This window comes from Trachypithecus francoisi, unplaced genomic scaffold, assembly GCF_009764315.1.
Source record: "Trachypithecus francoisi isolate TF-2019V2 unplaced genomic scaffold, Tfra_2.0 Lachesis_group1, whole genome shotgun sequence".
Classification (NCBI taxonomy): domain Eukaryota; kingdom Metazoa; phylum Chordata; class Mammalia; order Primates; family Cercopithecidae; genus Trachypithecus; species Trachypithecus francoisi.
The window spans coordinates 59,097,703-59,122,870 of NW_022681454.1; the positions used below are offsets into that span (position 1 = coordinate 59,097,703).

Below are 25,168 nucleotides of genomic sequence, written 5' to 3' on the forward strand. Positions count from 1 at the left end.
CTATTTTATCTAGTTTCTGATCCCCTTCCCTTGATATCTAAGCATTTGGCCTGCTGTTACCAAGCATCCTGACAAGCCAGTTTAGTGAGAATCCCCCTGCCCTGAATATCTAAAGTTCCTCTTAGTAATTTTCCATCCACTAATCCCCTAGCTCTGCTCATTGGCTATAAATCCCTAGCTGTCCATGTTGTATTCAGAATTAGTTCGGTCTCTTTCATCCACTGCAATGGTCTTCACATCTTCTTGACTGTTTTAAACAAGTGTCAGAGTAATTTTTCTTCTACAGCATTTTAATTAGTTTACAGGAAGTCTAAATTCTGAATGTTACTCCAAAGGAACTATTCCTGCACCTCTGCTGGGGTAGAGCTCAAAATTACAGTCTTCACATTTTCCACATACATGTATTTTAGTCACTTTGTTTTGGGAGTTAGGAACCCTTAAAAATTAAAGAGGCCCTTTCTGAATGTTTGCTTGGAAGCTTTAAATTTAAACTTCTGTCAGGGTTATCAGACAACAATTGGTCTGAATTGACTGTGGAATATGCTATATAACCTTTTCTTTCACATTTTAGAAACTTGTACATTTCTCCAGGATGTAGTAAGGAAATGGGTAAGAAATTTGTATCTATCTTAAGAAAAAAAGAATATAGCTTTTCTTCAAATTGCTTTTATTATACAGTTGCAATGGTATTAATTATAAACATCTAGTCTATTTTCACACAAATGGTCACGAGTACACACTGATAAAGACATGCGCTGGGTAAGAGTCACTATTGGTACATAAACATACGGGGATTTGGGCATGAAAACACAGTATCAATTAAACAGCTTTAGCAGTCTCAAAATAGACTTCAATGACATTCATATATATTTCCTAATTTAAATTGTGTTAGAAATGTTGCATCTACTTTGAGGAACAAATGCTATAACAGAAGAGGGAAGACATGTAGGTAAGAAGGCAGGAGATTTTTAGTTGTATACTAAGGTTTAGTTTTGGCACATGGAAAGTATCATGTTTTCCTATTAGATTTCTGAATTTGTGAACAAACATTAACAGCTGCTGTTCTTTAATATGACCTAATTCATACTATATTTGTGGGAAAATACAACTTTAGTTTTGTCTGTTTACTTTTTTTTGATTTTTGCATTATTGCTCAGTGAAGGTACTATCCAAATATTTTTTAGAAGAAGAAAGAAACAACATTTAAACCTAAGACATTCTTCATGTATTTTTACTGTGGCAAGCAGTCATTCACAATGTGATATAATCATTACTCTTAGTAGTCACTCACAATGTGATAAAATCATTACCCTTCCAAATAGCATTGCATTTTTTGCCTTCCTGGAATATTTTCCTTTCCTTAAATAGAACATCATTTCTCATTAGGATGGACTTATAGGATGCATTTGGGGGACAGTTGAGATCAAGATTTTATTTTCAATATTCCATTTTTCTTGCAGTAAGCAAGCCCTTTTTCAGCATATGACATAGATCATAACATATACTGAAAATGTGAGCACGCAAATAGCAAAACCTAAATTACATTTTATATGGGTACCCATTTGGCTGACAGGACATTTGTTGAAAACATATTATATGTAATATTTAATTGTGTCAAAAATATATTTATTTATTATGAGCCCTTTATTGTTTTAATATTAAGAATGAATATCCTCAAAATAAACAATTGTTACTAAAATTTCCATTGGAATTGTTTTGGTTGTTTTCTTAAAACTCAAAATAAATTAGCAGGAAATGCATAAAATTATGTGAATCATTTGATCCACAATGATTTCACCCATGAAAAAATAAATACCATGTAGACATAAATAGCTTTGTAGTAAAATATAAAGGTTTTACCCTTTGTCAAATAAACAAATAGCATGACTTCAGTTTGCTTCATCCTTTTATGTGATCTAGTAAATGATTTTTTTAGCTGCCAGAAGGGTGTTCTTCAGAAGCATTGCCACTGTCATGGGTCCCACACCTCCTGGAACTGGAGTGATAAAGCCAGCTTTCTTCTTAACAGCTGATGAGGAAAAAAACCAAACAGAATATTCTTTATTTTAAAATTATCTGAGATTTTAATATTTTTAAACATGCTGAATATAGTGGCTCTTTCTTCATTATATATACAAATAATTTTTAGAACCAAGTAGGCTGTAATAAACAGACAAACACACACACACAAACAGCGCGCTCACTTAAACGAATAATTCTGTGGATGGTATCTAAGGTGGACAGAAAGACCACAATGGACCAACACTGTAGGTTCAAGCTCCATGCAGCTCAGTTTGTTTTACAAATGAAACCCATAATTGACCCAGTTACCTGTAATTCTAGTTAACTAATTTTAAAATACATGATACTGGTCACAAAAGGGACACAGAATACAGAAAGTTTAGCACATACCATTTATTAAGTAGAATTATTCCTGTTATAACAATATCACAATGTATATGTGGATAATACATTTCAATTCAAGTCGAATAAGTATCATTAAATATACTTGAATTATGAATACATACATAGTCCTCTTCAGAGGTATGGAAACTTATTCAGTGAATACAGATGGCCCCCAGCTTGCAATGGTTTCACTTAAAATTTTTTGATTTTTCAACTGTGCAAAAGCTATACAGATTCAGTGGGAATTATACTTCAAATTTTGAATTTTGCCCTTTCTCCCAGGTAGTGATGTGTGATACAATACTTCTCAAGATGCTGAGTAGTGGCAATAAGCCAAAGCTCCCAGTCAGCCATGAGATCAACCAATGATCAACCATGATCAACCAATATTCTACAATGTACTGCATTATGAGATTATGTGTCCAAATATAGGCTAATGTAAGTGTTCTGAGCATGTTTATGGTAGCCTAGACTAAGGTATGATGTTTGGTGTATTAAATGCATTTCTGACCTAATGATATTTTCAACTTAGGATTACCGGGATGTAACCCCATCATAAGTCATGGAGAATCTGTCTACTTAAAGAAAATGGCAGATAACTTTCAGTAAGTTTTATTTAAGAATGTTTTCACACCCACAGTATGAAAGGTGAATGACTTACTGCATTCATTTGCTTGATGGTATGGTGGTTTACTGTGTGTGTGAAATAAGAGCAATGAAGTTGTTCTAAATAACTTTTAGTAAAAAGTTAGCATAGACAATATTTCTTTAATGCATAATCTGACATTATTAACCACATGCTATTTAGATATATTGCCTTTTACAATTAGCTCATATAGGCTTCTGCATGAATCAAAATCCATAGATGTTGTCTATATCTTTAGTATTATTTTTGCATAACTTATGTCGTCCTCTTGAAAGATGATTTGTGGAATTTACCTTTACTTTATTTGAAGTGAACAGTACATTGGAATAATTTTTTAAATTAGAGAAGAAGCAAAGGAATAATATTGCTTTACTTGAAGAAAGGTCCAGTAAGCTTAAATATATCACAAATATATATAGTTAACATGTGTTATGAATTTTCTGATGGATATTAGAAAGAAAAGATAAGAATACTGTGATTTGGAAGGTAATATTTCAGTTTTCCAGACAGCCTCTCTATACAGAAAGCACAACCTTTCCATTGCCACATTTACATCTAATGCATTCTATTCTGTAGAAACATTAGAATGGGTCAATAGGCATTCAACAAATCGCTATGAGTTTTTAGTCCTTTCTTCCTTTGCTCTAACTGTTCCTTCTACTTGGATCATTATTCCATCCTATCCAAACAAGAAACTCATTATTTCTTGAAAGCCAATGAAATGTCAACTGTCTATAATTTTCCTGAAAAACTCATTCCTCCAGTGTTGAATCAAAAGTCCCACCATCTATATTTCCAATAATTTTATACCTACCTCCATTATGGAACTTAATACACTGTGCACTGCCTGTTCCCTTAACTAGACACCAGCATCTAGAAGGCAGAAGACAAGTCACTGTGGTGGTTGTTTTTAATTCTTAGAAAGTGCACAGCTTAGGCACTCAGCAGATTTTGAGAAAGTGAACTTAAATTGCCCTTACTTAAAATCTAAAATCAATTTGCAGAAATGTGCTTTTGACTGGATGTAAACAATATCAATTTAGTTTAAGCTAATTTACTGAAAAACTCGAGCTACTCATTTTGCTTTAGGGTGATAAACTGCATTTTCTACTTTTCAATAAGCTGACCTAATGGCCTGAGAAATGCCTTCCAGGACCTTTTCTCAAGCATTGGAGAAGCAATGCCTTTAAAACTTGTCTTTAAAAGAAACATTTATACTCCTCCTCCTCCTCCTCCTCTTCCTCCTCCTCCTTCTCCTCCTCCTCCTCCTCCTCCTTTCTGTACTATACTATTTCTACTACTACTACCATTTATACTAATAGAACATAAAGTCATATATTTGTAAAGCACTAACTCTGAAATATTCATATATAAAAATAAAATTCTGCTAAATAATATGGGAAAGTGAAAATTAAGTGCAAATTGAATCTTCAATGGAAAACAAAATGATTTATTTCAAAATTTAAAAGTGGCATACAATTTGTTATATCAGAAAAATCTATTGTGGGTATAAAATTATTTTTATATAGTTTGGTTTCTAACTTTGAAAGGTAAAGTGGCTTTGATATTTTTTGTCTATGAAAAAATAGTAAAAATCATAGCTACTATCAATTGAGTACCTATTAATTACTTGCCAAGAATTATATACATTGTTTTAATAAGTAACATTTAATTATTTCCTTTTAATAGATGAGGAAACTGTGGCTCAGTGAAGTTACAGTGACTTTTCACTCTCCTATATGGTAGAGACATTATTCACAGCCAGGTTTGAAATACTCTATAATTCCATACTTTCACCCCATTCCAATGCAACTGTATTATCATGACCTGAACAAGTAGAAAAGTCCAAAGAATGGCTCAAGTGCCAGAAATTAACTCAGTTTTCTCAAAGTGTTAGCAGCATATTCTGGAAAAAAGAAATGAAGAGGAAAAGGTTCTAATATATTAATTTTCCAACATTTTGACTATGAGTTCTCATAGCTCATCATCTCTGAACTACATATTACACTTTAAATTACACAGCTGGCTTAGCAGTTGGAGTCGCTTTATTCCTGGTGTCAGATCAGATAAACCACTGGTCTGCTCAGGTATCATTATCTTCCTCCTCCAAATTATGTTTTTCAGACAACATGCTTACTACTGCATTCTTTTGCTCAAAAAGTGAGGTTTGAGTAGAGGAGGAGGGAATGTGAATGAGATACTGCATGAAACAATATCTGCCTGAAATTTTTTTAGCTCAGTGTCTGCATTTTTGCATACTTTGCTGGTGGAAACCAACACACATTCACCGTGTCCTGCCTATCAGTTTTCATAGAATTAGATTATGTAAGGCGTAATAGGTCTTCACCTGACCTGGGCTAGGGCTTCTCTGAACATTAATAAACATTTAGTAGCATCAATAGAGATCTGAAAATTATTCACGAGGCAGAAGATTATAATATCATTGTAAACACACCTTGTTATTCAAATATTTGCTTTAATCTTTTTTTTTTGGAAATAAAGTATATGGATATGAAGATTAAACCCTGTACATGCTCATGAGAGACAGAGTGATTAATTTGACTTTAGAAAACACGTATTAGGTTTCTATTTCTTTTGATTTGACTTTCATGAGTATCTATGTCTGAGAAAGACATAATAAGCTTATCTGTTGCTGGCTAGTGTTAATATATTCTTTGTCTATTTACATAAGGATCAGGATACAGAAGTAAGTGATCTCTCAAGAAATGTGGGGAGTTATTGGCAAGTGCCAGTGGATACAGATGTCAATGCTTAACAAAAATTCTCTACTCTAATGATTTTGCATAATATCTCAGGGCGATCCTAAGCAACACATTTATGAAATACTGAAGGTGGCTTATGTGCTAAAATTAGTCATGTGAGAAAGAATTACATTTTATTCACATTTGAGGCTCTGAAAAGCATTTTCCCCAATCATGTCTGAAAGAGAGCAAGGTAACAAGCATTACATCACCAGAATAACCTCTCATTGGCTAGTCTTTCCCTGAGGGCAGACAAAGGTTTGCACTTAGTTGAAGATGATGCTTTTAAATATTAATCCTATTATGTGTAGGGAAAAGGTGTTCTACCTGCTCCATTAAAGAAAAATATAGAAGCATTATAGGACACTAATTTCTTTCAGCGACTTAATTTACCATGGGTGTAGGTGTGAGGGCCTATGTGTGTCTGTTTAAGGGAATTCCAGAAGTTCAGTATATATGAGAATCAGGTACAAAATCTTGATTGATATCAGCCCTTTCATATGAGATTAATGAACACATATGGCAAAACCAGGCTTAGATTCAATTTCATAAAATCAACGTGATTTTAGACCTACTGAAACTATTTGACAATTGAATCCTGTTGTCCACATTAAATTTGCTCTGGAGAATGAGACTTAGATGAAAATGACATGTAAATGTTTAAAGTAAGTTCCTGAAAATAAGAATGTTTTATTATTCTTATAATAAATATAATATTTATTTGGATGATCTCTCTGCAAACTTTAGACTCTGTAAAGTAATTCCATAGATTTCCTTGAAAGTGCTATAGCTTTGTCAGCAAGATTAAGAATGTTAGGGTGTGTGTTCAGTTATAGAGAAATAAAAGAGATTTAAAATCATCCATCTGGGATGTAAGATTTGCCTTTGTACATACTATTCTCTTTGTCTAACATGCCCTTTTTTCACTTCTCCAGTTGATGAATATTTATTCTTCCTTCTCAGATCCAAGGTCAATGTCACTTTCTTTGTGGAGCCTATTAACTCCCCAGGCTAAGTTAACTGTTCATTCATATATCAGTGAGACTTAGTAGAGTGATTTTCAAATTGCATTCATAGAGCATATTGGAATCTCTTGTGAGATTAAGTCATACTGCATATGCCTCCTCCTACTCCAATATTGCACATTGTCACTATGTACCACTGAGAATTAATGTTTGAAGTGAGAGATATTTCTAATGGTGGGAAGGGAATGTTATACATATAAATGGGATGGAGAAAATTTAAAACCTAGTTGGAATTCACTGCTGTAGTATGGCTACTTTACATGATGGCCTCAGGTTCCCAGGCAAGTACCAGTCAAACCCCAATGTGCAAATGGTTTTCACACTTCTGCTTACATAAGACTTGCTAATGTGCCATCGACCAAAGCAAGGCACCGGATCAAGTTGAAATTCAAAGACTTCGAGTAAAAACAGTGGCCAAGTCACCCTGCAAAGGGGACGTACACATGGGAACAAAATAAATGTGTGGCCATTTTTTATAATCTACTATAGTAGCCTCTTGGCTCCCAGTCCACCATGTCAGCCATATAATTTGCTGCCAGAGTTATTCTTTAAAACACAGATTTGATTATCTTAGCTTATAAACATTTGATGGATCTTCACTGTCTCTAGGATAAAATATAAATTCTTTGTTATGGCAATCAAAGTCTTTTATATTCTGGCCCACCATCTTTATTTTGTATCATTTTCTAGCCCTATATCCAATTAGTCATTGTTCCCACACATGCCATAAACTGGACCAGATAGATTCATAACAAATATTCCTTGAGCAAGACAGACATAGTTACTACCTCGTGGAGCTTTTAGCCTAGTTGGGAAGATGGACATTAAAAAGGCAATTGACTAAATAATAATTGAGCTACGGCAGTGATGTGTGCTACACATGAAATGTGTGCTGCACTGTGAAGGTGTCAAGAGGATCTGGGTCTGAACAGCACTGTGTATTCATGTGGCATATCCATGCCAAGTTTTTCCATGGGAAGAGAGAGGTGTAGAATAGACAGTGTTCTGTGTAGGGGAGACAATGTGATAAAGGTAGCAAGAAGCTTCCCTCAGGTAGAAAGCAGCCTGAACTCTCGGAAACACTGTAAGAAGGCCAGTATGGCTGAGATGTAGGAGTAAAGCAGAGTTGCAGGAGATGACATGGAAGAGGTAGGCAGTGTCTGGTTATGTAGAGACTCATAGAAAATATCAAGCATTTTGTATATTAACTTAAAAGCAATGATTAAAGTATTTTTAACATTTGGAAAAACATATTTTGAGGCAGCATAAAATCAAATGAAGAAACTGTTCTGTGTTTGCACATTTCTCTAATGAAGTGAGTTTAATATCTGGGGTGAAAGGAAAGGAGATAAACACAAAAATTACAAAATAAATTGAAATTCTAAGGTGGGAATAAATTCAGGCTCTTATAGGAGTACCTCAAAGAGAAAATATAAATCAGATATGGGGATCAGAGAAATACTGTAAAGTTGCAGAAAAGCTGCAAGATTAATTGACACCTGAGCAGGGAAGACAGGGAGAGAGAAAGCAATGCAGACACGGGGAAGAGTAAAAGCAAAGGTGGGTTGGATCTGACAATAAATCTAATATAATGGAGGAGGTAAAATGAGTTCATTACGACCAAAGCACATGACGAAAACAGTGAGAAGAAAGTGAGAAGGCTGGGGAGGTAGTCATGGGCATACGGGGTCAAGAAACTTAGGTTGGGTGATGGTAGCTGTAGTTACTGTGTTCAGGGTGAATAAACTTTTAAAAGAGTCTTTCATGAATAAACTTGGCTATTTACGTATTTAGGAGTGATCAGTTTTGTAATATGGAAAACTTGTGAGAAAAATGTATACTACTAAATAATTTTAGAAGAAAGTAGTAAAGGAGAAATTCATCTTGCATTTTCATAAAGTTTCAGGCTATTGCATGCCACCAAATCATTACTCAAGAAATCCTCTTTCAGCCTGGCATGCATGTCTAATCTTCTGTGTTCTCTCTTCTCCCCTTTGTGGCTGATGACTTTCCCCTCTATGTTATTGGCTTCAGATTTCTAAAAGGAAGAATTAAGACTTGGCTTGACATCATTTACATTATTCTTGCTTGAAGACAACCATTTTTCAACGTCAGTATAAGAACAATAGGTACAGGGCAGAGGCTCTTTCATATTTAAAATTTGAGGTGATGATAGAGATGATGGAAGAAACCAATCATCCAGTTTTTATTAACGCCTCCAAAGAAATCCAAGGGTGGCATAGATGACAGGGTACATAAAATTTACTCGTGAAGGATACTAATAGCAACATAAAGGACACTAAAATGCCCTTTAAAACCTTAAGTAAGAATAAAATAGAAAGTACATGGTCATGAATCTTTTGGCACCATCAATCCATCCTTCATGACAGGGTGTTTCCAGCTGGTGTGTTCTGTCATTGCTTCATTTGGAAACTTTATGTTCTCAGGTTCCCAGGGTCAAGAACCGAACAATTCAGATTCTTATTTAAGATACTTTGTTGGAATACTCTCTAATTCCTTGGCAAATAGTAAATTTCTACTTCAGTATATTATATATACTCCAAAGATCCCAAATAATGGCATTTCCAGATATATCTAAGCAGAATTAATTTTGCTAGTATATTTTGGAAATTGTATATTCTGGCAAAGTTAAAGAATATATTTGTGCTCTATAAATTTATTTTTGGAGTGGAGAAAGAAGAACTGATGTCTCATGTTCCTATAGTATTGTTTTATTTGTCTTTCCATTTTGTCTGATTCACTGTCTCTTTTAAAGAATTACTCTATGGCCCATGTCAGTTCTCCACAATGCTATAATTACTTTTTAAAATCAACACCCTCCCCCAAAAAGAAGACAGATGATTCTTTATCTGTGGCAAGGCAGCAGAACAAAAATTTCTTACTTCTCTCATGTGAATTTCATCTTCCTGGTATACATATGTAATTGTCTAAATTAAATGCTTGAAGAATTTTCCCATGCTTCTAAATGCAAGCCACTTAAGCGTAGCCTCTCAAACATCCACTCTAATGAAGGAGAGACAAGCTTCAGGAAAATGAAGTACAGGAATAACAACCAGAAAAACCTGAATAACATAGGACAGGAGAAATAGTATGACTCAGGAGATAATACAGAAAACACTCCACTTTCTCATATGGTTGATAGAAAAATGACACTTAAAAGCATGGTGAACCAGAGAGCAAAGGGCTCCTTAACAAGTCAGTAGTTTGCCATTAAACTTGGAAGGCAACCAGGAATCATGTGCTCCAGAGGGAATTTACTATATTTCTTCTTACATTTATCTGGCTGATGAATCTTTAGGCTTCTACAAGTTTTTTAAATATATTGAGATGTTCATTATCATGGCATCCTGTGGTCAGTAATGAAATAGAGAGGATTATTACCCTAATATGGTAGAAATGTATGAGACTGATCTATATTTCTGTACAAATTGTGTTGACTTCATTACCTTGGTGAGCTGTACCTACAAGGACTTCTCTCAACTATTTACTTTGCAACTTGTATTTGTAGGGTGGCTAAGTTTTATTTTCCTTCATATTAAGTTAAATCTCTATGTATCTGGTAATCTGTGTTATAGATGTATACCATCATTCTCAGCAAACTAACACAGGAACAGAAAACTAAACACCGCATGTTCTCACTCATAAGTGGGAGCTGAACAATGAGAACACATGGACACAGGGAGGGGAATATCACACTGGGGCCTGTCGGCAGGTGGAGGGCAAGGGGAGGGATAGCATTTGGAGAAATACTTAATGTAGACAAGGGGTTGATGGGTGCATCCAGCCACCATGGCGCATGTATACCTATATAACAAACCTGCACTTTCTGCACATGTAGCATAATTTAAAAACCTATTCAAGGCTGGGCGCGGTGGCTCACGCTTGTAATCTCAGCACTTTGGGAGGCCGAGGCGGGTGGATCACGAGGTCAGGAGATCAAGACCACGGTGAAACCCCGTCTCTACTAAAAATAAAAAAATTAGCCGGGCGCCTGTAGTCCCAGCTACTCGGGAGGCTGAGGCAGGAGAATGGCGTGAACCCGGGAGGCGGAGCTTGCAGTGAGCCGAGGTCGAGATCGCGCCACTGCACTCCAGCCTGGGCTACAGAGGGAGGCTCTGTCTCAAAAAAAAACAAAACAAACAAACAAAAAACAACAACAAAAAAACCTATTCAAAAAACCATTAAAAAAGAAAAAAAATACCACTCATACCACTTAGAAAAAAAATACCACTCATACCACTTAGAAGACGATTAGTGGAACCAAATAGCAAGTCAGTCATCTGGAGAAGGCCTGAAATTGCTTTCTGTGAACTCTAACTATGACATATCAGTGAAACTTTCTTTCTCACCGTGGATGCTGTTAGCTGTCATTGTCAGATTCCATTTTAGTAGGCAGGAGCAACAATACTGCTATGATATTTCTGGTAGTTCTATTGAGAGCTGGGAAAATTACTAAAAATATCTCCCTTTCATGATGTCTTCAAAAATACAAGATCATCATATACTCTTGTCATCCTCTCCAATCCTTTCCCCTCCCCCCAATCCCTTTTTCCTCAAGTCACTGAACATTCGTATCAGAGTGGCAAATCTGTAAACTAGATAAAGCTTTCTGGAGTACCTTCCAAATCTCTTGGCAGGGCCTTAATCTCTGTAGTCTGCCATAATCAACCCAAGATAGGAGCAGATAAAAATCTCCTTTCCATAGGTATTTGGTTTTAATATGGATCGCTGAGAAACAACTATAAAAAAATAAAAATAAAAAAATAACAAAACCTCATCACAGTTCAAGCAAAGAAGAAAAACTTGCAGAGGCATTAGTCACCTCTCTTGTTCCTGTGAAAGTATTTTTTGTGTCTCAACTTTAACTCTTCTCTACAAAGGCAGATGATCCAATGTCAAAGACATTCTACTAAATAGAGGTCTCTAGAAGTTGACTTGATTTCAAAGACCTAGACTTCACAGTAAACATTCTGTCCATGTTGTAAGCCACAATGGAGGCAGCTGGCTTGCTGATGATAGGAATCTCATAGTGACCATCAGTGGTTCTACCTGTTTCGTGAAATGATCTGTGTGGGTTCTATGATCACAGTGTTAATAACAATCTCCCAGAGGGGCTTTTACAATGTTCATCAACTTTTCTAAATGATTGGAACAAGTTACCTCTGGGTTAAAGTATAAGATCTTCTCTTATAGTAAAAGCTGGAGCTTTGAACTACTTTATAATCATCTACCACAAAATGTAGATGTTTTGAGTCAGACTGATTAGCCATATCATCAAACTAAATGATTGACACTGAAAACTGAGGTGGTTGGGAGTCACTTTAATTTGGTTCTTTGTAATCACAGATTAATAGTTTTGTGAAAGTGATACAATTAAAAACCATCCTTGTTTACTTAGAAACTGATTATATACACTTACTTTCCCATGTTGTAGAACACACAATTGGGAGAAAGCAGTGCCAAAACTACTTTCCAAATAAGCTTACTTTGCATAATCTGGAAAACATAAATTCTGGGTACTTTATTTACTGTGTGCACGATACACCCAGGACCTCAAATAGTGCCTAGTATGAAGCAGTACTCACAAAATAAGTGCTGAGTAAATCAATGAAGAATCAATGGATGTATCATTAATGAATATGTGTTGTTGAATTAATGATGTATTTGCTGTTACTCTGCAAGAAAGCTTTTGTTCCCATTAAGTTAACTTGAGGGGAGTATTTCTGTAATGTAAGAATGACGCCAGAGGTTTTTAAATACAGAGAATGTTCATACAAATAACCAGTGGCCTGAATAAGAAGGCTGAAATCTGGTGTGGGACAGAGATATAAAAGAAATGGGCCAGGCACGATGGCTCACGCCTGTAATTCCAGCACTTTGGGAGGCCGAGGCGGGCAGATCACGAGCTCAGGAGATCAAGACCATCCTGGCCAACATGGTGAAACCCTGTCTCTACTAAAAATGCCAAAATTATCTGGGTATGGTAAGTGCATCTGTAGTCCCAGCTACTCAGGAGGCTGAGGCAGGAGAATTGTTTCCACCAGGGAGGTGGAGGGTGCAGTGAGCGGAGATCACACCACCGCACTCCAGCCTGGGCAACAGAGTGAGACTCCATCTCAAAAAAAAAAAAAAAAAGAAAAAGAAAAAGAAAAATGAACATAAGATAGGAAGCTAACCTTACAGAGGCATCCAATCTAGTTAGGAACAACTAAGTAAAAGTGAAAGGATAGGATTAAGAGCAAGATGAGTAAGGCAAATGAAACCTGTAAGGAGAGTCTGGAAAAGATGGGAATAAGCATGAGTGCTTTAAAGTTGATTCATATAAGAGTTGGGCAAAGAACAGACTACACTGGAAGAGAATTTAGGTCAGAAAAGTAATGAGAAGGATGGTGGTAATTGAAGTGTGAAGTTGTATACTTCTGGATTAGTAGTTCAGTGGGAATGGAGAGAAAACGTGAGCATTGTGCACTCTCGCACACGCGCACACACACACACACACACACACACACACACACAGTTTTTCACCAGGCATTATGCTTGGCAATTCACCTACATTAACTAGCTTATGTAAGGTGATTATTTCATTTAATCTTCACAACTTTATAAGATAGAATTATCACAATTTTTTAGATGATATAATTGAGTCTCAGACTGTTAAAATAATTTACCTAAGATCACAATTGTTTTAAGCAGTAGAGTTGGGATCCAAACCCAAGTTATCTTGACTCCAAAGCACAGTCTTTGATGAAAGGTTGAACATAATACAAAAAGGGCAGGGAGTAAAAGATGAATCCAAACTTTCAAATGCAGAGCATTAAAAGAAAACATAAACGGAAAGCTGCTTACAAAGCACTCCAGCAGTTTTCACCCCATCTCTAGTAATTTCTTAGGAGAATGATACTGAGCTTCTATTTAATTCCAAACCCTTTCCTGACCTTATGTTTGACTGTTGGGTTGGAATTCTGAGGAATGGTTTGGCCAGATGGAGTCTCAAATTAAAAGGTCCCTTTATAGGGGAGATTTCCTGCTTGGTGGAGATTCTTTTGAAAAATTCAAAATAAGGCACCAGATATTTGGGGCAAATTCACAATTGTATACAATATCATACTTCCCTCTTTCAACAGACCACGTTGGGCCTGCTATTGAACACATAAAGCCTTTTATAATGTTTCCTCCTTTCCTTTGATTCTCTGTTCCCTCTACCAGGAAAGAGCCCCTTCCTCTCTTTTGCCCATTCTCTACCCTAAATATGCATACTTCAGTAAAATTCACTGAACCTTTAAGATTCATCTCAAGAGGATTCCAGAACTGGCACCTCCACTCTTCCTTATTCCAAAATCCTGTGAGTCATACTTGATTGATTATTCTCTTTCCCTCATATCTAATTGTTTAGCCAATCATTTCAACTCTCCTTTAAAATTATATCTACCATCTAACCACCTCTTAACATCATCACCCATTATAAGCTGCTCCACGCCCCATCATTTCTTACTTGGATAATTACAATAGCCTCTTAACAACTATTCCTATTTATACCCTTAACCTCTATACAGCCTATGTGTCATTCAGTAGCCAGAGTGCATTGTTAAAATACAAGTCAAATGTCATTTCTTTGCCCCAAATCCTCCAATGGATTTCCACTGCCTTAGAGTAAAATCCAAATATCCTTCCTTGGTCTATAAGACGGGATTGCTGCTACCTCTTTGACTTTGTTCTCTATCACTCACTTCCTTACTTACTGTTTCAGTTACAATGGCCCCCTTGCAGCTCAAAAAAACCACCAAGCAGGCCCCCCTCAAGGTCTTTGCATTTGCTGCTCCACTTGCCTGGAATGCTGCTCCCTCATCTGTCCACATGACTCCCTTCTTCATTTGTTCAGGTTAGTATAAGCCTTCCCTGACCACCCTTTCTAAGAAATTCCATGCCATTATTCTGTAGCCCTCTTATCTTGTTTTATTTTTGTATCACTAAGACATGGCCTTGTTACATAGATATGTATGTATTTGTTTATTATCTGTCTCCTCTAACCAAAATGGAAGCTACTGGTGGGTAAGTACTTTGTCTCTTTAGGTCAATGTTGTATCCCAAGTGACTATAAAAATGCCTGATACATAGCAAATGCTTAATAGCATTGAACAACTAAATGAATGAACCGAATTTGAAGAATCTGAAGGGCTATCCTAAAAACAGTAATAATCAAGAGACTGAAAATAATCCAGTGAAGATAGAGATATAAAAAATGAAAGTCACAAAAGGACCTGACACAATTGTCAAAATTGTATGACATGGTCAAAAAGTATCAAATCTCTATCAGTGATTGAATAATAAACAGTTTAGTTAGAATTAAAGACATTTAGGTGAGGTTGTAATACCTGCACAAATTTTATTGCAAATCTCTGTATCTAAGATCTATGGAAAGCTCAGGGTAAGATTTGAGCCAAGATATAACTTCAGTGACACTAGGATTTCACCAAAACCCCAGAAAAAAGTTAGTAAGTGGAGTATGCTTTGAAACCAATTAGATAGCAATCAGACAATGATGAGATTGTTCCCTGAGGTTTTCAGAACAAAATGAATTTAGGATAGGTAAGCTGAATGATATGTGGATGTTAGATAAATAAATATCTTTCTTTTCTACCCTAAGTAAGGGATTAGTCTTCAAGTTCTTACGTGAATGGTAGATTATTATTTACCAAAGTATAGCCTCCCATTCAGAGACTATGGATTCCACATCCCTTGTACTCCACACATGACTACATTCAGGTCTGTAGAAAGCTAGCAGATGTGATGCATGTACCTTCTAGTTGAACTTGATTAAAGATGGATTTTCTTGTTCTGGGCTCTCTCTTTCACTTTTCCTTAGAAGATAACACAAATGAGGAGGCAATTCAACTTCAACCATGTGGATAAGGAAAACACTCAGGTGGAAAGGTGTTACGGGATGAATTGTGTTCCCTCTAAATTCAGAAGTTGAAGTCTTAACCCCAGTACCTCAGAATGTGACTGTTTCAGGAGACAGGGTCTTTAAAAATAAAATTAAGTTAAAATGAGGTCATTAGCATGGGGTCTAATCCAACCTTCTAAGAAGAGGAAACTTGGACATAGACACATACAGAAGGAAGACAATGAGAAGACACAGGAAGAAAATGGCCATCTATCTGGCAAGGTTGCCTCAGAAGAAACAACCCTACCAATCCCCTGATCCTGGACTTTCAGCCTCTAGAATTTTAAGAAGTACATTTCTGTTGTATAAACCATTCTGTCTGTGGTACTTTGTTATGGCAGCTATAGCAAACTAATAGAAACAGTGGGATAGGAGAAAACAGTATCCCTGAATGACGCATAGCTGCCTAACTCCATTGACTGCCTCCCTAATTCAGACTTTTGTGGGAAATAGCAAAATTATCTTTTTTTTGAGACAGAGTCTCACTGTGTCACCTAGGCTGGAGTGCAGTGGCACGATCTCGGCTCACTGCAACCTCTGCCTCCCAGGTTCAAGCAATTCTCCTTCATCAGCCTCTTGAGTAGCTGGGATTACAGGAGTGTGCCACCACATCCAGCAAATTTTTGTATTTTTAGTAGAGGCGGGGTTTCACCACATTGGCCAGACTGGTCCCCAACTCCTGCACTCAAGTGATCCACCTGCCCCCGTCTCCCAAAGTGCTGGGGTTACAGGTGTAAGCCATCATGCCTGGCTAGCCAAATTATCTTGAGTAAATGCATTTTGGTTTCCCTTTGTTACAGCCCTTCACCTATACTCAAGTATAATACTTAAAAGGAAAAAATGGAAACAACCTAAGAGTTTAACAATAGAGAAAGGGTGAACCAAAAATGATACATTCACTGAACATAACCATAAACCAGAACCTCAGCAAGGCAAATCAGTAAAACAAGTTTAAGTGCATAAGTCATATATATTCCTCAAACTATATAGTTGATGCATACATAAAATATCTGGAAGGAACTCTAGTACAAAATATAATGATAATGTCACTTGCCTTAGAGGAGTAGACATTCTTTTCCATAAAGTGTGACTTCTTTACTTTTGTAATTTAAACCAGTGTCATCAACAATATAATGTACCTTTACATTAGACTTATCACCTTTACAAAGACTTATCACTTTAAATTTTACTATCCAATTATGTTAAGACAGTAGAGACAAAAGTCACTCTTAGACATTAATCTCATCTATTTTGATTTTAACAAAAATGCCTACATGCCATTTCTCTTTCCTATCTTTTCGCTTTCTTTACAACACCAATTATTTCCTGTCTTATTTTATTCCTTGTTTTAGTATAAACCAATGAGTGAAAAGTATTGTCAGAGTTAGAAGACAGGGAGGAGAGATGGCAGACAACAGGGAAGAGACACTCCAGTTCTTCTTATTCCACTTCAATCCCTGCAGGAAGCATCATAAAATTGAAGCAAAGCTACTACAGTTTCAAAAGTGTAGAGAAATGTCTTTGTGTTAGTTATGAGAAATAAATGAGGCCCAAGAACTCATCTATAAGAGCACGGTTAAGAGACGGGCGGATCACAAGGTCAGGAGATATAGACCATCCTGGCTAACCCGGTGAAACCCCGTCTCTACTAAAAAAATACAAAAAACTAGCCGGACGAGGTGGCGGGCGCCTGTAGTCCCAGCTACTCGGGAGGCTGAGGCAGGAGAATGGCATAAACCCAAAAGGCGGAGCTTGCAGTGAGCTGAGATCCGGCCACTGCGCTCCAGTTTGGGCGACAGAGCGAGACTCGTCTCAAAAAAAAAAAAAAAAAAAAAAATGGGGGCACGGTTAATTGAATTAACAGTATGGAAGTAATTAATTAGACTGTTCAGCTGAACAAATCCATTTGATGAATTAAGAACAGTACAATTATGAGTTTTTGAGTCTAGGACTACACACTATTTTCCGATGTGTTACTCATAAGAAGTTATTTACTACTCATAGCACATAATCTCATTTATATCTTTTGAGAATACAGCCTTCTTTGTCAGAAGTGTATGAAGTTTCTTTCAAAGCTACAATTGAAAATGGTTTAAAAAAATGCCCATGAAAGTAGGTATACCTAAGTGTAAAAAGTAATAATCTATATAGCAAATATAAATTTATAAATTAATAGATTATTCACTGTATGATTATTAGTAATGAAAAATAATTCTTAGACATGCAAAATAATTTTATCACAGATGCTTTTAAATACTGTTTCTTCTTTTAATGTCATAAGTTAGGAGGGAGGAAGTATGTTCAAGTAACAGAAGAGGAATGTTAAGCATTTGTCAGAAGCTGGACATATTGATGAACTATCAAGTTCTTAATTGGAAATCAATACAAAACAAAATAGCACTTCAATTTAGTAATAACTTTAAAGCCCTATTTATTTCCCAAAACATCCAGAGAGGCATGGCATTGCAGGAAAGGCCTAACTTGGATGTATGTTGAGGAAAAGAACATACTGGTTAGCAAGGTGCTTAGCACACATTACCTTCCACAGTGAACAACCTACCTGGACAGTAATAGTAATAGTGAGAAACTGTAACCAAACAACTGAATAATCATGTAGTAGAAGTGATTATGGCATTGGATATTAATTTGAACTATATGATCACTAATTTTATGAGATTCAATTGGACTCAGAGAAAAATACAGGCAGTGCTCAATTTTCACAGTAGTGTAAGACCACAAAGATGACTGTTGAAACAGTGCGAAGCAATTTTAATAGTCAATGGGAGAAATTATATTTGTTTAGTGACCTTTAAAATTATTTTGTCAAAACATTAAAAGTTCTCTTACTGTGTTTTATAAATGTATAGTGGATTAAAAATAACAGTAAAATTAATATTACTGATAATAGTAAAACAAATATTACTATTTACTAGTAGTAAAACTAATAGTAAAACTAGTATTCACTAACAGTAAAACTACTAGCAAAATTAAACTAATATTTAAAAACGAATGCAACTTAAAATGCTGAAAACATTGAGAACTGAACTGTTTTTTTCTCTGTAAACATTTTGCGAAGTATAGTTTGAATGGTTCTTGCCTTTTCTTGGTCATACAACTGATGATTAGGAGCAAGCATCTTTTCTATGCCTTGGTGAACTGGCAGATTCCTTTCTAAGTATGAATCAGCTTCCAACATTTTATCCTTTGCCCTTTCAATGGCATGAAATTTCTCTGCAGGTTCCTTTAATGTGAAGTTTTTTACATCCTCTGGGACATTGTCATCCTTTTCATCACAGCCATTTTGCTCATTTATGTTGATAAATCGTTCCCATCAATGTTATCTACTTTAACTGAGTCACCTAGTTTTCTTTACTAATGAAACAAATATTTTTGCAAGGACAATTTACTTCAACAACTGATTTTATCTATATCTGTTTTGTTTATCTTGGCTATAGTTATAGTGAAACTTTTCACCGATACTCACAAAGCAGCCACCACACTTTCCCTGTGGCAATTTGAAGCCAAATATTACTTACGAGTTTTGTAGCACCACCCATCTTAAAGTTCCTCCCTCTCAGTTGGGGGATCATCCCTCACCTCAGGTTAAGTCCTGATGAACAACTTGAAGAGCAACATGTCAAAACCTATCACTTGCCTGCTCCTATGGGTGGCTGAGTCATGGCCTCACTGGCAAAGCCTTCTTTACCAAGTCCAGGTCCTCATTAGTACTCTGGCTCCATGAACCAGCACGCTGGCAAGCTAGATACAACTAATAATATGGGTGTCTTTTATGATAGGATTAGAAAATCTTGACCTTCCAGGTGAAAGTTTCTGTGCTTTTACATGATTGTTTGGTAATGCTCTGTTGGATGTCCAAGATACCCCAAACAGTAGAGCTGAATGGAGCCACTAATATAATTGCTATCATTTAACTGATAACACTGACAGCTAGTGAGGTGGTAAAGCTATAGGGCAACAGGCTAGGTCTCCCAGCCCTGTTCATCTCCTATCTCTGTCTCTTTTCCATTTCCTTTTTAAATGTTTTATATATACTTAGATACACCGAACTACAACTTGATTTAATAGTCATTACCAAGTTAGACTTCATGTGACATGGATTATCTATATGTGCTACTAAGTATACACACCCACGAAAAATGCTCATGTAAAATTTGCTTTCAGAATACTTTTTACTTTCAGCAAAAAACATTCTTACTTAAAAATAAGAAAGCATGGAAGTGATATGAGACCAAAAAAATACTTTATGAAAGAAGAGTCTTATAAAACGTGCTAAACTGAACTGCTGGGTAAGCTTGCCTTACAGGCAGTCAAGGCTGTGAACTGCAAACATCCCTGCTTTTCTTGCCTCAAGCTGGTTATCTCATGTTGTCAGTGCCATCTGGGTGCATCACAAATGTGGTAATTTTGCAATGAACGCGTAAGTATAATGTTATCAAGAAACAGAAGGACAGTAAATAAAATAAATAAGGCCAGGTTTTAAAATAAAATGCACTTTACTCTTTCAAGTTGAGAAAGTTACCCATATCTGACCTAAGTGATTGAACATGAAACATTAAATAAATAAATGAGGTCATCCCCTAGTGATTTCAGCATGTACACAACACACACACAGACATAGGTATATGCATACAGATACACATGTTCATGTCAAAAGCCATCACTGCTAGAATAGAGTTCCAACCATGCCAGGGACACTATGTATTACAGCCAATGAGGGCAGCAGTGTTTTCTTTGGTAAGGTACATCTGTACTCTGCTCTTATTTACACCATTTTGTCTCTAGCATGCATTGTTGCACATATGTGTCCTTAGGGTTTTCTTTTTCTTTTAGGCTCAAATGGCTTACTTGGATCTGGTCCCTGATGTATCTTAGAATCTCACATATATAAGGCCAGTATCCTAGGACACTTCTAACTGCATTTTCTATTTTATTCAACAATATGCTAGAATTTGGGTAAACTATCAGCTGATGAGCAGGTTCTAAGTGAAAATTCAAAATCTAAATTATTTTTAAAATGGCACCACCTATTCTTTTCAGTTTCTCTGTAAGAAGGGCACATCTATAACTAATGAAGTTCTTGATGTGGCACTGTATTTTTTGGCCAGAATAATCAGTCTTATACAAAAAATATTTCTAACATAAAAATGTCACCACTTGCTTTACCATATTTGTGCCTTCATAGACATCTAAGACTCCTAGGCTACACTGAAAATCTGAATGTAGGTAAATATCTGACAAAGATAACGGAAGTAAAATCAGATTAGAGGGTCAGGCACGTAGAAATACATCAGTCTTGGGGCCTAGTTTCCCCTTTTGTAAAGAGAAGACCGGGTTAGAATTTTTTTTTACTGCTACGTATTTGTTGCCTTATATCTTTCATTGACCACAAAAACTAGCTTAGTTCCTTTTCTTTATTCTCTCTAAAACACAAGTGAAAAATACTGACTTCAACTATCTAGATAACTACCTAGATCTGAAATATAGTTAAGGTTGGCAGACACACCCTAAGGTGCCTTCTGGCTCTAAGAGTGAATGGCTGAGAATAGAGCATATTTGACTAAGCGTAGAGTAAGATGACAACTCCCAAAATTCAAAACAATGCCCAGGTCTATAAAAGGCCAGCTGTATTCTACCAATAAAAACTGTACTACAAGAAATTTGATCCCTAAACCAAATATTAATGATATAATTAGAAGAGAGGGAGAAAAGGAAGAAAGGAAGGATAAAAGGGAGGGAAAGAGAGAGGGAGGGAGAAAGTAAATATTTAAGTCTGATTGAACTCTTTTCCCTCAGAAGAAAGAGGTGATGATTAATAAGTTAATAATTCCCCCATAAATGAAATTTCTCTATTTTTAAAATATGTAAGGTGGAATTTTTTTTAATCTTAACTTATCAAAAGATATTGGCTTATTACCTTCAAAGTCCACATCTCCAACTAATTTTGTCTTTCCTGTCACTGGATCATGGACGTAGTTGATACCCACATCAATTACAGCAGCACCTTCTTTAACCATATCAGACGTAATCAACTTTGGAATACCTGAAAACAAAAAGAGTTGTTTGTCCTTCAGCATAACGAATGTTTATATATATGTTTTGGTAGGCTTATATATATATATACACACACACACATATATGTGTGTGTGTGTGTGTGTAATATGTTGTTCCTTAAAAAACAGGCCATTGATCATTTCTGATCTGAGAGAAGAACAAAGACGATTAAAGCAGCACATAAGGGCTTCTGAGGATGAAATCCTGCAGGAGCTACCCTCTCACCTCAGAGATCGCTCATCTGACATCACAGGGATACCTGCTTGAGCAGCATCCTTTTGCATGTCACATACTATGAATGGCATGGGGAGATTGCGGACATGAGACAGGCTCCTGCTGAGGTATGGTGGAGTGGAGCACAGTGAAAGCAACTTGGAAATTGGAAGGAGGGAAAGAAAGAAAGGGAGGAAGGGAGGGAGGAAGGGAGAGAGATAGAAAGGAAGGGAGGGGGAAATAAAAGAATGAGCATAATAATAATTAACATTCCCCAGGGTTGTTGTAAACAGTAAAATGCCATACTCATAATGGCATCTCATCAACTCCAAACATGAAGTTCTAAGTGCTATCTTGAGCTTTCTTTTTTATTTTTTCTTGGTTTCTTTGGATTACAATGTCTGTATATGATTCTGAAAGGTGTAAAGTATAGTAAGCTCTCCTCACTATTGATCTGTTCCAGTCTAAAAGATAGATCTACAGAGATCTCATGTCATCATCTATTTCCTGCATTTATTTTAAAATTTTGTTTCAAGTACAACAGTACCAGCTAAGATTAATGTTCCAGTTTCTTAAAAAATAACATTGAACAATCCAACCACAAATTTAGTAGATTAAAGCAACAATTTATTACTATGTCTTATGGTTCTGTGGGTTGACTGAGTTCATCTGGATGTATCTGGCTTAGGATCTTTCATGTAATTGGAGTCAGATACTGTCTGAAGCTAGAGTCATCTAAAGACACGACAGGCTAAAAGGACTCACTCACATGGTTGCAGCAGATGCTTGTGATTGGCTAGGAGCATAGATAAGGCTGTCAATGGAACACATATGCATGAACTCTCCATGGGGCTTGGTTTCTCACAGGATGGCAGCTGGTTTCCAAGAGCGAGTGTTCCAGGAGACAAGAAGTATTAGTTACCAGCCTCTTAATGCTTGGACCGAGAAACTAGCATAATGTCATTTCTGTCATATACTATTGGTCAAGAAGTAACACAGTCCACTCAGATCAGGAAGAGGAACAGAGACTCCACTTCTCAGTGGGAGGAGCATCAAAGACTCTGTGTTCATCTTTATTATTCTATCACAATGCTTCTGATGGACATGGTGTCTGGTAGGTTATTTGCTCACATTCAGATTCTAGATCTCTTGCAGGAAAAGCCTACCCACTGTGTTATTAGAGACATTCTAGCATCTGTATTATCCATTTAAGCATTACAGATGGCTTAAATGTTACCTTGTAACATGATTTTTACTGCTAGCAAGAGTTTAAAGGCTATAAACAAATGGTCAATGTCAACATAGATGTAGCTGTGGGATAGCTTCCTTAGTCTCATAGTGACATAACAGAAGAGTCACCAATGTTTGAGATGTATTTTTCCCTTGCTTTCCTAACCTGTGATATAGAACTTGTCTTTTTTATTGGTTCTCACGTAGGTACTATGCCTTGCTCCAAATAGTCATAAAATCCTGTTTCTTCTTGGTATCCAATAGAAAAAGAAGACATACATTGAGTATAGCTGCAGAAAAAAATGTCAAGATAAAAGTATTCATAAAATAGTTATTATTGTCCAGCCTCTATGCTAATGGCAAAGATCCCAATTTCCCTCTGATTATTATAACATCTCAGAGAATATTAAATGGTAATGAACAAATGGCAAAATTTTCAAAATAGAGGAAAGTGTGAGCTTGATTTTAATTCCCAGGAAAATTACAAAATGGAAAAAAAAACTTTAAATGTTTATCTTTTTTGGATAGTGATGTTCTATATGTCCACTGTAGAAAATTTGGAAAATACATAAAAATTTAATATGAAAGTAAAAATCACTATTATCTTACTATCCAAAGAAAATAAGTATTTGTATTTTTAGTATATTCCTTTCTAGGATTTCAAAATATTTATATATTAAATATAAAATATGAAACTTGCATTTCCTTAATGTTGTGTCTCATTATGTATCTCACCACTCTGTTATTAAATTAAAATGTTAGCATTTTCCCATTTAATTTTATTTGAAAATTAGAAGTTATATGAACTAATTTATTATATGGATTACCATAAAAATGTATTCATTCCTGCAGTGTTTCTAATATTTTGCTATTATAAATAGTGCAGTGATGGTCATTTATGTTCAGAAAACGATGGGTAATTTCTTAATTACAGCATCGAATTTTAGAAAACTTTTCACTGAACTCTAATAAATGGAAAAATATAGGTTAGATGAAAGCATCTATTGGTAGAATCATAGGTAGTTAAATAACATATTACGAAACTGCTGACCAATGCATTTGTAAGGTCTATTGAGATCTTCTGTGAAAAGTATTTTTCAATACCATGTTCAAGTTTTTAATAAATAATTTGAAAGAACACATTGGCATTGTGATGGTTTTATCTTTGTTCTCCTCCAGATCCATTTTCATCTTTTTTCTGCTTTACTCTAGGCCAGCGGTGGGACTGATCCTTACAAGGGTCTTGTGTGCTTCTTGTCTCCCTTGGAACCACATCATGGCCATGAGAACAAACTCAAGCTAGTCTGCTGAAGGATACAAGTACTGTAGAGGAAAGCTGAGTCACTTTAGCTGAGGCCATAATAGACTGATCAGTTCCCTGCCAACAACCAGTAACAGCAGATGCTTGATCAGGCCCCAGAAAGATCGTCAGAAATGAGTGAGTCAAGGTTACCATAACTGATCAGCTGAACCATGGACTCAGGAAAAAAATTTTTTGGCAATGTGGGCTCTTTTTTGGTTCCATATGAACTTCAAAGCCAAAAGGACAAAGCTGGAGGCATCACGCTACCTGACTTCAAACTATACTACAAGGCTACAGTAACCAAAACAGCATGATACTGGTACCAAAACAGAGATATAGACCAATGGAACAGAACAGAGTCCTCAGAAATAATACCACACATCTACAGCCATCTGATCTTTGACAAACCTGAGAGAAACAAGAAATGGGGAAAGGATTCCCTATTCAATAAATGGTGCTGGGAAAATTGGCTAGCCATAAGTAGAAAGCTGAAACTGGATCCTTTCCTTACCCCTTATACGAAGATTAATTCAAGATGGATTAGAG

General features: G+C 36.1%; 1 protein-coding gene and 1 long non-coding RNA gene across 8 annotated transcripts in view; one reads left to right on the forward strand and one right to left on the reverse strand.

Moving 5' to 3' along the window:
- The window catches only part of LOC117085485, a 96,182-nt gene that overhangs the window by 28,266 nt on the left and 42,748 nt on the right, over positions 1-25,168 (forward strand). Inside the window, exons 2-3 of one of the 3 annotated variants that reach the window (XR_004437972.1) lie at positions 2,939-3,054; positions 24,532-24,757. This is a non-coding gene — a long non-coding RNA (uncharacterized LOC117085485). Of the gene's footprint in view, positions 1-2,938; positions 3,055-14,623; positions 14,740-21,861; positions 22,218-24,531; positions 24,758-25,168 lie in introns of those variants that run through there. The other 2 variants (XR_004437975.1, XR_004437973.1) reach the window with 2 other exon arrangements.
- MTHFD2L (methylenetetrahydrofolate dehydrogenase (NADP+ dependent) 2 like) overlaps positions 1-25,168 on the reverse strand; it is a 147,677-nt gene that overhangs the window by 4,668 nt on the left and 117,841 nt on the right. For 2 of the 5 annotated variants that reach the window (XM_033214439.1, XM_033214434.1), the window contains 2 exons: positions 21,740-21,865; positions 651-2,029 (listed from right to left, as the gene is read on the reverse strand). In XM_033214439.1, coding sequence (XP_033070330.1) covers positions 1,917-2,029; positions 21,740-21,865 — 239 coding nt within the window. In that variant the 3' untranslated portion in view covers positions 651-1,916. Of the gene's footprint in view, positions 1-650; positions 2,030-21,739; positions 21,866-25,168 lie in introns of those variants that run through there. The other 3 variants (XR_004437970.1, XM_033214435.1, XM_033214436.1) reach the window with 3 other exon arrangements.